General features: G+C 38.8%; 1 protein-coding gene across 1 annotated transcript in view; it reads left to right on the top strand.

The window, feature by feature from the left end:
* The window catches only part of LOC117346205 (vomeronasal type-2 receptor 26-like), a 58,905-nt gene that overhangs the window by 15,765 nt on the left and 26,814 nt on the right, over positions 1-16,326 (top strand). Inside the window, exon 2 of the mRNA XM_033915606.1 lies at positions 2,739-3,030. Within this exon, the coding sequence (XP_033771497.1) occupies positions 2,739-3,030 (292 nt within the window). The remainder of the gene's footprint in view (positions 1-2,738; positions 3,031-16,326) is intronic.

Genomic DNA, 16,326 nt, shown 5'->3' with positions numbered 1-16,326 from the left:
GATTAGTGTATGCTAAAATGGCTAGCACATCTTAATAAAATGACTAGTCAATTAGCTTTAGAAAAAGAAGGTTCAGCTGTTGATATGATCTGGAATCATTTTGAAAATCCAGATTGAAACCAATTTCTCAAGCTTTACTCAAAATATGCAAAATCCAACTGCCTATTGGACAACTGCCCACTTACTATTATGAAATCAGCTCCTATCCCCTTTAAGGGTGAATTTTTTAATTGGGTTTCTTTATGTACTGTATGTGTACTGGCAAATTTCTGGTGGAACTTGGACATATCCTTGTGACTCCTATTATTAAAAAAACTCTAAGGAGTCTGTTTCCTTGGCTGCCAAATACCATTTTTTCTTAAACTAATGGAAGGACTGGTTAACATCCATCTCATGAATTATTTAGAGAAGTTCAGAATTCTACACGATTTTGTACAAATTATAGTACAAATTATAGTACCGAAACAGTTTTAGCTTCATTGACTGATTATCTTTTCCATTTGTTTTCCCTTGGAAAAAGGACACTGGCACTGCAGTTCAACTTGAGCAGTGCCTTTGACCTATTGGCTTTTCTGGAAAGTTATTAAATTGGTTTATGGATTTCTTAAAAAAAATGTATTTAGCAGGTCTATAGTAAAGGAACTTTCTCTCAGTCTTGGTATAATCTCTGTGGAGTTCCATAAGGCTCCCCACTCTCCCCTTCACTTTTAAATGTCTATCTAGCATCATTGGGAAATACGTTATTCAATTTAAAATTGAAATCATATACCTGTATAAGGACTTCATCTGTCATTATTAAGGTAGAACAATGGACTATGCAATTTAAATTAAAACTGAATTTGGAAAAAAACTAAACTTTTTTTGGCAAGTCCTAATAACAAGTACATGAATACCTCTTTGAGATTAAATGGGTTAGATTACCCAATTAATTCTACTATCAAAATCCTTGGTGTCATCTTGGACCGAAGCTTGACTTTTGAAGATCACACTAACTTTCAGGTTAAAAAATGATTTTTCACCTTAAGAAAGCTTCGTACCATTAAACATTATTTTGATTTTTTTTTCTTTTTGATTGCTGGTTCAATCTCTGATCTTAAGGATCTTAGATTATTGCAATATTATATACTTGGGATCTTTTAAGAAAATCATCAAACGACTGAGAATCATTCAGGATGTTGCAGTCCATCTCATTTATGGTCTCAAGAAATCGGATCATGTAAGCTTGTATTGCAAAAAAACTACACTGGCTGCTAATAGAAGTAAGGGTCATTTTTAGGTTTGCTTGTCTTTGCTTCAAAACCATATCAGGTTTATCCCCAATCTATCTATCTCATCATTTCGAATTTCCATGCAGGGCTCGGTCTTGGATCCGATACTATTTAATATCTTTGTACGAGACCTGCCCCAAAGACCTGCCCCAAAGATCTGCTCCAAAGGTAAGATTACATTATTTGCCGATGACGCTAAGCTAAGCAATGTAGTGGACAGCGCAACCGTGCCCGACACTATGAGGCACCTACTTTTACTGGAAAAATGGTCAAATACTTGGCAACTGAGTTTTAATGCCAAAAAGTGTAGGGTTATGCACCTTGGTAGCGGTAATCCCTGCAAAACATACACCCTGAATGGTGAAACCTTAACAAGAACTGTCTCAGAATGGGACCTGGGTGTAATCATTAGTGAAGATATGAAGACTACCAATCAAGTGGCGAAAGCTTCAGCAAAGGCTAGATAAATGCTGGGTTGTTTCTGAAGAAGTTTTGTCAGCCGAAAGTCTGAAGTTATAATGCCGTTGTAAAGGTCCATGGTGAGAGACCTCATCTGGAGTACTGTATTCAGTTTTGGAGGCTACATTATCAAAAGGATGTGAAGAGAATGGAATCGGTTCAGCGAATGGCCACTAAGATAGTCTCAGGACTCAAGGATCTAAGCAGGCTGCAGTTATATTCTCTCGATGAATGCAGAGAGAGGGGAGACATGATAGAGATGTTCAAATATCATACAGGCCATTCTGAGGAGGAAGATATCTTTTTCCTTACAGGTCCCATGGTAACAAGAGGGCATTCGCTCAAACTCAAGGGTGGGAGACTTCATGGCGACATCAGGAAGTACTTCTTCACCGAAAGGGTGGTTGATCATTGGAATGGTCTTCCACATCAGGTATTCGAAGCCAGCAACGTGTTCAACTTCAAGAGACGATAGGATAAACATATGGGTTCGTTCCGGGGAAATGCTTAGGGGAGGGTTCTTTGAGTGGACAGACTTGTTGCCATCATACTCTATGTATCTATGCCATCATACTCTATGTATCTATGTATGTATCTATGTAACTTGTAAATGCAGTGCTTACTTGTTCACTTTTCCATCCTTGAAGGGCTGTATCTTCAAAAGATTCCTTGATAGAATATTATCATTCCTAGCAGGCAAATGGAATAAATATTTCACCAACTTTATTTCAAACGCACTTTCCTATCAAACTTTTATGAAATAAATTGAAACCTCTCTTTTTGATAAATTTCTCTGACTCCATTTCTGCCTTGATGTATCTTTAAAATACTTCCAGATAAATTTGATTAATCTTAACATGGGGAAAAACACTTAAAATAAAATATGGATTGTTTGGTTCTCAGGCTGCTGCACTAAGTATTAGGCTACTCTTCTACTCCAATCCATGTTCATGCCTCTAAATCTTTTGTTAGTGCTTACTTTACATTATCTAACACTAAATCTCATTACAGGTTTAGGGAATTAAACTACTACAACTCCCTGGCCTTTATTTTTGCAGTGGAAGAGATTAACAACAGCTCAGAGCTCTTACCAAACATCACTCTAGGGCTTCACCTTTATGACTCCAACAATCATCCACTCATAGCACTCAGGGTTTTCATGAATATCTTATCAGAAATGGACAAAGCAATCATTAATTATAACTGTAAAACATCTGGCACACTTGCTGCTATCATTGAAGTTGTTTCTGCTGAGGAATCAAAGCTAATATCCAATATGCTCCGGATATACCACTACCCACAAGTAAGACTTCTCCATTTTATTTTCTACTCTTGACTATAATCCTTTTCTACAGACATCATGTTTCATACATGTGAATTCATATTGCTATCAACAAATTCTTAAATGTAATAAACTGTAAAAAGAAAAATATGACAACTGAAAGATACATTTTCAGTAGCTCATCAGATTGCAAAGTCAAGTTTTCATAGAGCAAACCATTTTTTACTCAGAACATAGCTACCTAAGGGAACCTTTTAGTAAGGCACGCTAACCGATTTATTGCACACTAATGATTAGCGTGCGCTAAATGCTAATGCGTCCATTATATTCTATGGATGCACTAGCATTTAGCACATGCTAATTGTTAGTGCACGCTAAATTGATTAGCATGCGCTAAATCAGTTAGCACATGATGAATTGGTTATCACACCTTAGTAAAAGGACGCCTAATGCATGCTAACCAGTTTAGCATGTGCAAACTGATTTAGAGTGCACTAACAATTATCACATGCTAAATGCTAATGAGTCCATGGAATATAATGGGTGTGTTAGCATTTAGCATGTGTTAATTGTTTTTGTACGCTAAATCAGCTAGCACACCTTAGTAAAATAGGGGGGTAAGTGTATAACCCTCTATTGAGACTGCCACAACTTTGCTTGGCTGAGAACTTTCCACTGTTTCACACAAAAAGCTTGTTTTCCCACCTCATCCCAGCAAGTTCTTTACCCCATTTCTGCAATCTCTGTCCTTCTGCACAAGCCCCAAATACTTTAAAATCCTAAGTGTTCGAGGCTTGTGCGGTTAAGACAGAGCTTACAGGAATGGGGCAGGGACTATGAAAAAACATGTGGGGATGGGGGAATTGAGTTCTTGTGGGGATGGGAAAAATTTGTCCCCGTGTCATTCTTTATTTCCATTTGTTCTCCACAAACAGTACTTCATAATATATTCATTTATAATTTTTACTTATTCATTGGTCTTCAGAAGTGCCAGTATTAGCCAAATGGTTTGAGTGGCCAAATACTATGTGGCACTAGCCTCATCAGACCGTTATGTTTTATATAAAGTGCTTTAGTGCATTAGTGCTTTTATACTAGAGAATGACACGGTGATTGTTACCCGCGGCTAGCCACGAGTAGCTGTGGATAACCCGCCGAAATGGGGAAAGAGAAATAGCAGTCGCTGCGGGGATGGGGACAAGGCCATTCACCGCCCCGTGGAGCGGTGAATGGTCTTGTCTCCGCAGTGAGGCAACAAGGATCGCGCGGTCCCCGCAACCCCCACCCGCCCGATCATAGCGTTTAGCCAGTTACCTCCCTCCACCTCACCTTATATTCCAAGTTTGCCGGCTTTCTTTTTCTCGAGCAGCACGCGTTCAAAAAGCCGTGCATGCGCGGCTGTGCGAGTCAATCAATCTTCTCCTCTGACGCAACCGGAAACAGGAAGTTGCAGGAGAGGAGAAGATTGATCGACTTGCGCAGCCGCACGTGCACGGATTTTTGAACGCGTGCGGCTCGAGAAAAAGAAAGCCGGCAAACTCGGAATATAAGGTGAGGTGGAGGGAGGGAGCTGGCTAAACGCTGCAATCGGGCGGGTGGGGGCTGCTGGACCATGCGATCGCTTGTGTTCCCGGCTCAAACTAGGAAGGAGGGAGTGAAAGGAAAAAAAAATTCTGGGCAAAGAGGATGAAGAGAGAAAGAAAGAAATCCACAGCAGGAAAGAAAGGGGAAGACAGACAGGTGAGCCAGATGCTGGAAGTAGGGGGGGAAGAAACAGGGAAATAAGCTAGATGGGGTTGAAAAGAAGAGACACGCTGATAAGGAAGAGGAAGATAGGGGAAATCTAGACACAGGAAGGTAACAGAAAGAAGGGAAATTGTGTGCATGGGGCATAGGAACAGAGACATAAAGGGGACATGCCATGGGGATGGTATATGGACACAGGGGGGGGCAATGCCAGATACATAGGGGAAATATTAGAAATGAGGAAAATAAGAACACAGAAGCGAGATGGTTTGTGGGGATGGGAGAAAGGCTGAGCTCGCAGGCTCCAGCGGCTTGCACAAATTACATTGTAACGTGCCACGAAAATAAGAGGTAGATAGATAGGCCACGTGAGAGGAGCTGAAGGGTGGTAGAAAGGAACAGATGGTAAAGGAGGGAGGGAAGGGTGGTGGTGGAAAGGAATAGAACAGACATTGAAAGAGGGTAGAGAGGAACAGACCCAAAAGGGAAATGTGGAAGACAGAGTGAGGAGAAGACACTGGAAGGGAAGAAGACAGATTCCAGACTATGGGGGAGCGGAGGGAAGAAGATGGCTGCTAGACCAATTGGGGGGGTGAAGGGAGAGGCACAGTAACAGCAAATGGAAGACGCAGAGAGAAGACACACAGTGGATGGAAGAAATTGAATGAGAAGATGTGGAAAGCAGAAACCAGACAACAAAAGTAGAAAAAAAATTCTATTTATTTATTTGTTTATTTTTTGCTTTAGGATAAAGTAGTATATTAGTTGTGTTGATAAAAATATATAAACAAAGCCCTGCCAGATGAACATCTCTTTCTCTAGTTCAGCAGCAAGATCTTTGATTTATAAGAAAGGAATAAGCTAAATATTACAGTACTAAGGCTTATATGGATGCTGCGGGAACGATGACGGGGCGATGAATGGGATGGCAGTGGCAGTGATGGGGTGGTAAAAGGGATGGCGATGACGGTGACGGGGCGGTGAAGGGATCGGTGGTGACGGGGCGATACAGAGGATAATGGGCCGGGGACGGGGCGGTGATGGGGATAGATTTTTTTCCCTGTGTCATTCTCTATTTTATACTTCAGTGCTTAAGTAAATAAATAAATAATCTTTCAACTTATCTTTCAACTAACTTTATCATCCTGGCTACTTTAGATGTTACTTCTCTTTATACCATGATATCCCAACAGGCAGCACTGGACATTATTAAATACCATCTGAGCCACAAATAAAAACTGAATTCTTACTTAGCCTAGGAGAACCGGTGATTCGTTCTAACTACTTTCGGTTTTCTGGAACTTACTACATCCAAACATAGGGGGTAGCTATGGGAGCGACCCTGGCACCCTCAGTGGCAAAACTTTATTTGGCAAAAATGGAGGAGACTCTGATATATAGGTTGGAAAATTTTAAGAAAGTATTGCTCTGGAAACGTTTTCTAGATGACATCTTTTTTATATGGAAAGACACTGAGGTTTCTTTGAAGGATTTTGTGCAGGAGTTGAATACCTTGGACCCTCAAATAAAATTTACTCTTACATATAATAATCATAGTGTACACTTTTTAGACCTCACCATCATTTGGACACATGACTGTTTAAAAACTACACTGTATCGAACACCAGTTGAGAGGAACACGCTGTTACAATTCCACAGCCATCATCTCTATAGACTTAAATTCAATCTACCAGTGGGGCAATTCTTGAGACTAAGAATTTGCACAGATGAAGAAGAGTTTGTGAAACAATCAAGAATTTTGGAGACACACATTAGCCAGAGGGGATACCCCAGGAAAGCAATACATAAAGCTTTCCTGAGGGCAAAATATGCCAATCGGGATTTACTGTTAGCCTAAAAGACGCAACCCCAAGTAGAACAGCCTCAGATAGAACAACACACCCAAGAGGATAATAGACTGGTCTGTGTGTGTTACCATTTTATGATGGGTCGTACAACTTGGTGTCTAATATGAGAAAACACTGGCATGTGTTACAAATTATCCTTGAGCTTTTTGTGGATTTCCCCTACAATTGCATATACTAGAGCTAGCAATCTGGGAGAACAACTAGCTAAACACAGGTATAATGGAGGTGAAATGATGCAAGAGCAAGATCAGGACGTGGTGCACGCGAAATGTGGAAATTGCCAGTGGTGCACTAATACAATTGAAGGTGGGGAATGGAACCCTCTAGGAAGGGAGAATATAATCTGTTCAGGAAGTAGGACAACATGTAAATCTTGTAATGTAATATATAGCATTATATGTCCATGCAGTCTGATATGCATAAATCTCGCATTATGAACAATGTCCTGGAAGCACTGCTTGTACAACACTGGCAGGATAAACAGCATACTTTACAAGACATCCAATGGCGAGTGATAGATCATGTTAAAGAAGGGTGGGAGGGAGGTAACTATGAACGCAAACTAAATTACTGTGAACAGAACTGGATTTTTAGGTTGAATATGGTATACCCGGGAGGTCTAAACCAGGAAATAGAATGGATGTCTCTTATCTGATTCCTGATTCGCTACTGCTGCCCCTGATGTCAGAGAAGAGGGAGGTTAAAAAGAGGAGCAAAAAATGCCGTGGCCATCTTTGTCACAAAATTTCCAATGATCGGGATGATGTGGAGCTAAAGCAAAAGGGGTAACTATGCAACTACTAAAGGATTTGCCGGTTGGGAAGAACCCCTTTCTTTAAAGATGTTTTTAGAGATGTTTGCAATAGCATAAATGTTTTTTAATTAAATTTATATCTTATACTGAGTTTAAAGAATGCATTTTATTGCAGGAGACTTTTTTTTGATACAGCCTTCGGGCGAAACACGTCGGAATGACAGGTCCCTTCCCGATAACTATTGACAAAGGGAAAACTCAGAAAATGCAGGAAAAAAAAATAAGTTGAAAGATTATTTATTTATTTAAGTACTAAAGTATAGAAACACTAATGCACTAAAGCACTAAAGCACTTTATATAAAACCAAGTTTCCAAGTTTATTATAAGTTTTGATTAATCGCCTATTCCAAATTCTAAGCGATGTACAGTTAAAAATTACAAAGTCGAGGGAAACAAACATGACTAACAAAATTATTACTAAACATATTAAAATTTCAATAAATACATAACATGACATACCATAACTAACAAAACTATTATTAAACATATTAAAATTCGATAAGTACGTACAAGGTCAAAAAGAGGGAAAGTTAAGAGAAAAAATACAATTCAATTCAAAAGGAACGATTAAGGTAAATAACACATTGGGAGAGGGGAGAGACATTCATTATAATATAAGGAAGAATTAAAGGCATAAGCAATTCATTTAATCCTTGAATGCATCTTTAAAAAGAAAGCCCTTAAGTTTGCTCTTAAATTTATCCAAAACCCTTTCCTCTCTTAAGTAAATTGGAAGGGAATTCCAAGCTTGAGGAGCCGTAACCGAGAAGATAGATTGATGCCGTGTATTAATAACTTTTAAAGAAGGGACAACCAGTAAATGTTGATCAGTTGACCGTAGTACTCTTGAAGTAGTATAAGGAATCAAAACTTTATGAATGAATGCTGGGGTTTTAAATACTATGGACTTGAAAGTAAGCAGACATAATTTATTCATGATTCGATGAGCTACTGGAAGCCAATGTGCCTTTTCAAGTAGGGGAGTCACGTGATCAAATTTTTTAGCTTTCTCAATAAGCTTGATTGAGGCATTTTGAATAATTTGTAGACGTCTAATTTCTTTTTGAGCTAGTCCTTTAAATAAGGCATTACAATAGTCAATTTTGGAAATGACCAAAGAGTGAACCAGTATATTTAAAGATTTTGGACATAAGAATTTAGCCATTGAACGAATTTGTCGGAGCCTATAAAAAGTGGATTTTACAACATAACTGACATGATCATGACAGGTTAATTTATCATCAAAGAGAATTCAAAGAATCCTGATCTTATGAATCAATTTCAAAGAAATGCCTTTAATGGTAATTGGGAAAGAGAGAATATGACTGTCTTTCCCAGGAAAAAGCATGACATTAATTTTATCAATGTTTAGTGCCAATCTATTTGAATCGAGCCATTGACGAATCTGTTCAAGTTTTTCATTTATAGTGGATACTTCGAGGGAGCTGTTAGGATCCAAGGGATGTAGTAGCTGAATGTCATCCGCATAAGCGAATACGGAAAAAACAATAGATTGACACAAGGTCATGAGGGGTGCAAGAAAAATATTAAATAGAAGAGGAGAGAGAATCGATCCCTGCAGAATTCCATAAGGTGCTGAAAAACTTTCAGAAGTAGTATTATTAAAGAAGACAGTAGAAGAGCGATTATCAAAATAAGATTTAAACCAGAGAAGGACTTGATCTGAAATACCGATAGATTGAAGTCTATCTAGTAAAAGAACATGATCAACAGTGTCAAAAGCTGATGAGAGGTCGATTGAAATCAGAAGAACAGACGTATGATGGTCAAGATGGTAGAGTATGGAAGTTGTCATGCCTATTAAGGAATGCTCCGTGGAATGATATTGTCTGAAGCCTGTTTGGTTTGGATGTAGAACGTTTGTTTTTTCTACAAAGTCTGAAATTTGGTTAAATACAATCTTTTCTGTTAATTTCGCTAAGTAGGGTATATTAGCGATGGGCCTATAATTTGATTTTATTCGGAATTAACCTTTGGGTCTTTCACAATTGGATGGATAATAGCTTTTTTCCAAGCTAATGGCATAATGCTTTGCTTCAGACTTTCTTTAATCAAGGTAAGTATTAAGGGGCCAAAAATTGCAAAGTATCTTTTAAGAATAAAAGGAGGAATTATTTCAACTTGCGTTCCTTTGGTATTAATAGTTTTCATAAGGGATTCAAGCTCTGTTAGGTTAGGAAGATTGAAATGTGAACACTTTGAGGACAGAATTGATCCAAGTTCTTGCTCCAGGGCTGAAGATGAATATTTTATCTTTGTTAAATTTTTCCTTATATTACTAATCTTCTCTGAAAAATAGGTAGCAAGTTCTTGTGTTGTGGGTACAGGATTGGCAATGTTGATATGTTTTTTATAAGTAGGAGAGATTGCTTTTAAGATGGCATAAAGCGTAGAGACATTTTTAGCTTTGAAAATTTGGTTAGAATAGTACTTCATTTTTGCTTGGTTTATTTTTTTTTTGTACACGTCAGACTGATCTTTAAATTTATCAAAATTTAATTGGCTCTTATTTTTTCTCCAACTTCGCTCAAGTGATCTAAGTTGCTTTTTGATGAAATATAGTTCTGCTGTAAACCAGGGATTAGATTTCTTTCTTGCTGAAATAAATTTTGTTTGGATCGGGACTAATGTGTCTAATAGGTGTTTAGTGGAAGCATTCCATTGAGATAAGAGCTCTTCTAAAGAATGAGTCTTTGAATCCAAAAGTTTAATTTAAAGTTTGTTACAATTGAATCTGATGACAGGCTATTGAAATCTCTATACTTAATAAGTTGAGTTGTTGTAGTTGAGCTGGAAAAAGAAGTCAAATAAGATATTGATATAAAAAAAATGATCTGACCAAGGAACTGGTAGACAAGAGTTTAATTGATAATTAACCTTAGTAACAAGAGAGGTTATCATATCAATTGTATGGCCAGCTTGGTGAGTTGGAACAGTTAAAAATGGACACAAATCTAAATCGTCAAGCTGGGAAAGAATATCTTTGGTGTAATTATTATTCAAGTCTTCAAAATGAATATTGAAATCCCCTAAAATCAAGGGATTAGTAGTGGAGGATCCAAAATCAAAAAGAAGTGATTATAGCTGAGACAAATTTGTACAGTTGAAGATAAATGGTGGTGGAAGATAAATAAGAAGTACATCTAGTTTAGGTTTAGTCCTTAAAGTAAATTGTAGGAATTCAATTGGAGAATTTGTTGGAGAGTAATCTAAACCTATTGCTAGAGGGTCCTGAAAGATAACTGCCAGACCTCCTCTGCATTTAATAAGACGATGATTATAAAGATAAGAGAAACCAGGAGGGCAAGCATAAGAAAGGTACGCTTCTTCTCCTTCAGTAAGCCAAGTTTCCACTAGACATAGTACATTGTAAGAGAATTGAGTAATGAGATCTTTAACTAGAAGATATTTAGTTTTAAGAGAACTAATATTAATTAGTCCTATTTTAATTTGGTTAGGTTTTGGAAAGGCTGGAATTTCATTTTTTAAGGAAGCAGAATATTGAGGAAATAAAGGAATATTATAGCATTCTCTAGATTGAGAGGAGAGTGCCTTACTGGTTGGTTTAACTAGACGATTACCATGTAAAACATGAATATTAAAAGGAGGGTTTTCCATTTTTAAAGGTCTATTAGAGAAGTGCAAACAAACAGTTAATTGTCCACTATAAAATAGCAACAGATAGTAGCTAAAGAGAAGGCTGAATGTTAATAAAGGGGTGGAGAGAAATTTATTGATAAACTTACTTGGGAAGATATTGCAGTTTGGTCTACACCCTAAGAGTCACGCACAAAGGAGCGCAATAAGGAGCGGTCTGATGAGGAGGCTAGTGCCACATAGTATTTGGCCACTCAAACCAATTGGCTAATACTGGCACTTTTGAAGACCAATGAATAAGTAAAAATTATAAATGAATATGTTATGAAGTACTGTTTGTGGAGAACACGAGTGATAGCATAACAGTACAAAGGACTGCTGTACACATTACTTATTCTTTATTTCCAAACACATCATAGTGTGGAAACTACAATAGCAGCATTAAACTGTGAACTTCACTCTTCACTCAAGGTTAGAAAAAAAATTATTTTGGTCTCATTGGATCTTTCCTCAGCTATTGATTTACTAGAAATTATCATTCCTTATTGCTTTTATGCTTGAAGTCCATAATTATGGATGGTATAGTTCTATCATGGTTCACATCATTTCTTACTGATAAACAATTTCAAGTATCAACTTCATCTACATCATTAAAATCATTAATTTCTTTAGATTGGGGAAACCCATTGAAATAATCAGTGGGAAGATAACATTGGCTGAGCCCACTATTTGAGTGGAGAATATGGCAAAAGGTGGGTGGGGGTAGTAATGGGTTGGGGTTAGGTCAGGATTAGGAAAATATTTGTGAATGATAGGGGCATTGGATTTGTAAAGACAGGATTGATATGAATACAATGTGATGGATACAATGTGATGGATACAAAGGGAAGGGTAGTTTGGGATTAAGTAGAAGGTATAGATCAATTTGATTGGAACATTTTTGAGTGAGAGTTAATGAGGAGAGGAAATGTCTTTGGGATATTACTTGTTGGATACAGGAGGGTAGGAGATAAAGGGGAAAGCTTTGGGTAACAGGGTGGGGTATTTTATTGTGCAATTTTTATTTTCCCTCCCTTCCCACCTAGGGCTTTGTATAATTGGGGGGTGATGGTGTGAAAAGGGCTTACAGTGCTTTTGTAATTGTTCCTGCTCTGTTATTTGGGAAGCGGTTTGTTGTTTCATGTTTGGGTTGTGTGCTATGTGAGAGTTTGGTTTGGGGGAGGTTGCAGCTCTGCAGAAAATGGGGGGGGGGGGGGGGGTCTTCCAGGTGGCCACTAGTTTTCTGAGGGGTGTAAGAGGTATTCTGATGATAGACACTATGTGCAAAACCTCCACAGTTAACTGTGAAGCCAGGTGACCCCGTAGGTCTTGAAAAGAGGAAACTTGGAACTGAACATGAGAGAGAGATACATCTGGCAAAAGTGCATGTAGAAGAGTGAATGGCTAAAAATGTAAAAAAGGGAAGAAAATTTTTTTCAGATGTATTAGTGAAAGGAGGAAGATGAAAAATGGAATTGTGAAACTAAAAGATGATAGGAACTGATATGTGGAGATTGATGAGGAAAAAGCAAATGAGCTAAATTACATTACATTAGAGATTTCTATTCCGCCATTACCTTGAGGTTCAAGGCAGATTACAAAAGAGATAAAAAACGGAGGGTTATAATGGAAGAACATTTGTCCTTTCTAGAGAGATATAGAGTAGGTTATGAAGTTTCTGTGTGGCGGGAAGAGGGAGGGGGGGAAGGATGGTAAGTTTGAAGTTAGGGCTGTTTCATGAATTTCTTGAATAATGTAGTTTTTATTTCTTTTCTGAAGTTATGGCTGTTTCAGGAATTTCTTGAAGAGTATAGTTTTTATTTCTTTTCTGAATGTCTTGTAGTCTGGTGTCGTTATCAGTAGATTGGAGATTTGGTTATCTAGTTTAGCTGCTTGAGTGGCCATGAGGCCATCGTATAGTTTTTTTCCGTTTTACTTCTTTGATCGAGGGGTGTATGAATGGGGTGTGTGTTTTTCTATGTCTGATTGAGGTGGTTTAGATGAGGCGGTTGTTCAAGTAGGTTGGGCTGTCTCCATTTAAAGCTTTAAATAACATATAGTAGAATTTAAATAAATACTTCTGTTTGTGTTCACGGAAGAAATCCAGGAGAAGGACTGAGATTATCTGGCAAAGTTACACAAGAAAATGGAGTAGATTCTGCGCCATTCATGGAAAGTGTTTATGAACAGCTTAAAAAACTGAAGGTGGACAAAGCGATGGCAGTGGACGGGATTCATCCCAGGATACTGAGGGAGCTCAGAGAGGTTCTGGCAGGTCCTATTAAAGACTTGTTCAACAAATCTCTGGAGATGGGAGTGTTTCCTGGGGATTGGAGAAGAGTGAATGTGGTCCCTATACACAAAAGTGGTTGCAAAGATGAAGCAGGAAACTACAGGTCGGTAAGCCTCACTTTGTTTGTTGGAGAAATAATGGAAGTTTTGCTGAAAGAAGGACAGTGAACTTCCTAGAATCTAATGGGTTACATGATCTGAGGCAACATGGCTTTACAAAAGATAATCATGCAAAATGAACCTCATTGAATTTTTTGATCAAGGACATATGCTAGATGTAATTTTTTGATTGACATATGCTAGATGTAATTTTCTTAGATTTTAGCAAAGCCTTTGACATGGTTCCTCAAAGGAGGCTGTTCGGTTCCTCAAAGGAGGCTCTTGAACAAACTTCACGGGCTGAAGCTAGGACCCAAAGTGGTGAACTTGTTGACAGACAGATGCCATAGAATGGTGGTTAATGGAAGTTGCTCAGAGGAAATAAAGGTGAGTAGTGGAGTTCCTTGGGGTTCAGTGCTGGGGCTGATTTGTTTTTTATTTTATTTATCAAGTTTAATACAAATGATCAAACATTAACACATCTTATACAGAAAATATTATAGAAAATTGACATAATTAAAGGAAAATAAACTAATAGAATTATAAATCAAAATTTAAACAATCTCAAGTTCTCAATAGATCCAAGGTTTACATATGAGTGATTTTAAAAATTAAATACAACTCTAAATAATGAAAATGGAAATCTGATAGCTGCACTAGGAGTCAAATTAAATTTCAGTTTAAGTTGTTATTCCTTCCAATTCAAGGCGCCTTAGAGGTTTAACGTGGTAAGTGTAAGGTGATGCATGTTGGCAACAAAAAACTTATACACTGTGACAAATCTAGCTCTCTTCTGAGCTTTGGCACAGGATTTAAGGAAGAAGAGCAGGAAACCCTGAGGCAGGAGAGTTGTCCAGGGTGGCTCCACGGTTTGCTGAAAGCGCTGACTTCACTTGGGCTAGCTCAGGGGGGTTAAGAAACTACAGATCCCAGAAGGCCAGCCTCAGCACAGGAAGTTGTCACTGAGGCAAGCTCAGCTGCAGAAAGTTTTCTCTCCCTTCCCCCCTCTTCAGAGCAGGGAGGGGCAAGTTGATTGGGGTTAAAAGTGAGCAGCTGAGACAGAGATGGGAGGAGCCCAGGAAGCAGGAGAGCACCCTGCTCCTCCACGGAGGTGTGGGGAGCTTAGCCCTAATTGTGAAGATGTTTGATGTGCTGGAGATTGAAGCAGAGGGACAAGTCCAAGGTGGTGAACCCATGGACCTTGGAGTTTCAAGTCTGCCCAGCAAGGGTTTTGAGGCCATGAACCTTGATTGAGCAAAGGTGTGGAATGTTTGGCTTTGTTTAGTTTCTTACCTGTTTTTTTTTTTTTGCTTAAAAGTTTGAGTGAAACAGTGCTTGTATGCAAAATGCTGGGAGCTTAGCAAAGCTAATCTTTAAAGCACTGCAATGCTTGTAACGGGACATTGTACTGACTAGCATTGCAAAACACGTAGGGTTTGTCTTTTCACTCTCCAAGCCCAGCTGGAGACTAATTAGAGGCAGATTAGATTTTGTCTAACTCAAGCACAGGAGAGCTCCTTTGTAAAAGAAGTTCCTTATCTCCAGGCACTTTGTAGCAGGGCTACAACCTTAGCAGTTTTTTTTTGTCTTGTTGAGGAAAACTGCATTTCTGCTTTGCCTACAAGAATGTTATTTTTGTGCCTACCTTCCACCTTTGTGCTGCTGGAGGGAATTCTGCTGAGGTTATGCTAACACCCAGAAGGCTGGTGAAGAGGACTGTGGTATAAAAGACTAGAGTCCAGCCTACTCGGGTTTATTTTGGTTTGATGTTTTTGGTCATTAGGGCTAAGCTGGTGTTTGCTAAGCCAGAGGGGGTCAGATTGGCCTGAAATTTTATGTTTCACTAAAACCTGTGCATTGAAAATATTTCTATGTATTGCAAGTACCTGGACAAAGTAAACCAGGAGTATAAAAATAAAATACAGCTTTATTTTTCTAGCATTCTGGGAAGTGTGTGGTTTTCTTTTTCCTTTTGCCTAATTTACCTGAGAACCTTGAATCTACTGTTTTACCTTAGACGGTTGCCTAAGAAGGCCTGAAGAATACCCGGGTTAAAGGGTACATGGTTTGGACAGTTACGGTCACGGGGTCCGCAGCTCGCTGCCATGAACAGGAGCTGGTGGGGTGTGACAACACGAATACAGGATGTCCGATGCGGTACTTGGAGAGACCCCCCAGGAAAAAGACTTGGGAGTATTGGTCGACAAGTCAATGAAGCTGTCTGCGCAATATGCAGTGGCAATGAAAAGGGCAAACAGAATGCTAAGAATGATTAAGAAGGGGATCACAAACAGATCGGAGAAGGTTATCACGCCACTGTACCGAGCCATGGTACACCCTCATCTGGAATACTGCATCCAGCACTAGTCGCCGTACATGAAGAAGGACATGGTGCTACTTGAAAGGGTCCAGAGAAGAGCAACTAAAATGGTTAAGGTGCTAGAGGAGTTGCCTTACAGGGAGAGATTAGAGAAACTGGGCCTCTTCTCTCTTGAAAAGAGGAGACTGAGAGGGGACATGATTGAAACATTCAAGATAATGAAGGGAATAGACTTAGTAGATAAAGACAGGTTGTTCACCCTCTCCAAGGCAGAGAGAATGAAAGGGCACTTTCTAAAGTTAAAAGGGGATAGATCCCATACGAATGTAAGGAAGTTCTTCTTCACCGAGAGAGTGGTAGAAAACTGGAATGCTCTTCCACAGGCTGTTATAGGGGAAAACACCCTCCAGGGAATCAAGACAAAGTTAGACAAGTTCTTGCTGAACCAGAACATATGCAGGTAGGGCTAGTCTCAATTAGGGCACTGGTCTTTGACCTAAGGGCCACCGCATGAGCGGAC

This window comes from Geotrypetes seraphini, chromosome 12 (assembly GCF_902459505.1).
Source record: "Geotrypetes seraphini chromosome 12, aGeoSer1.1, whole genome shotgun sequence".
NCBI classification, from domain to species: Eukaryota; Metazoa; Chordata; class Amphibia; order Gymnophiona; family Dermophiidae; genus Geotrypetes; species Geotrypetes seraphini.
Note: the sequence above shows the minus strand (reverse complement) of the source record. Positions and strands in the feature narration are given on the sequence as shown.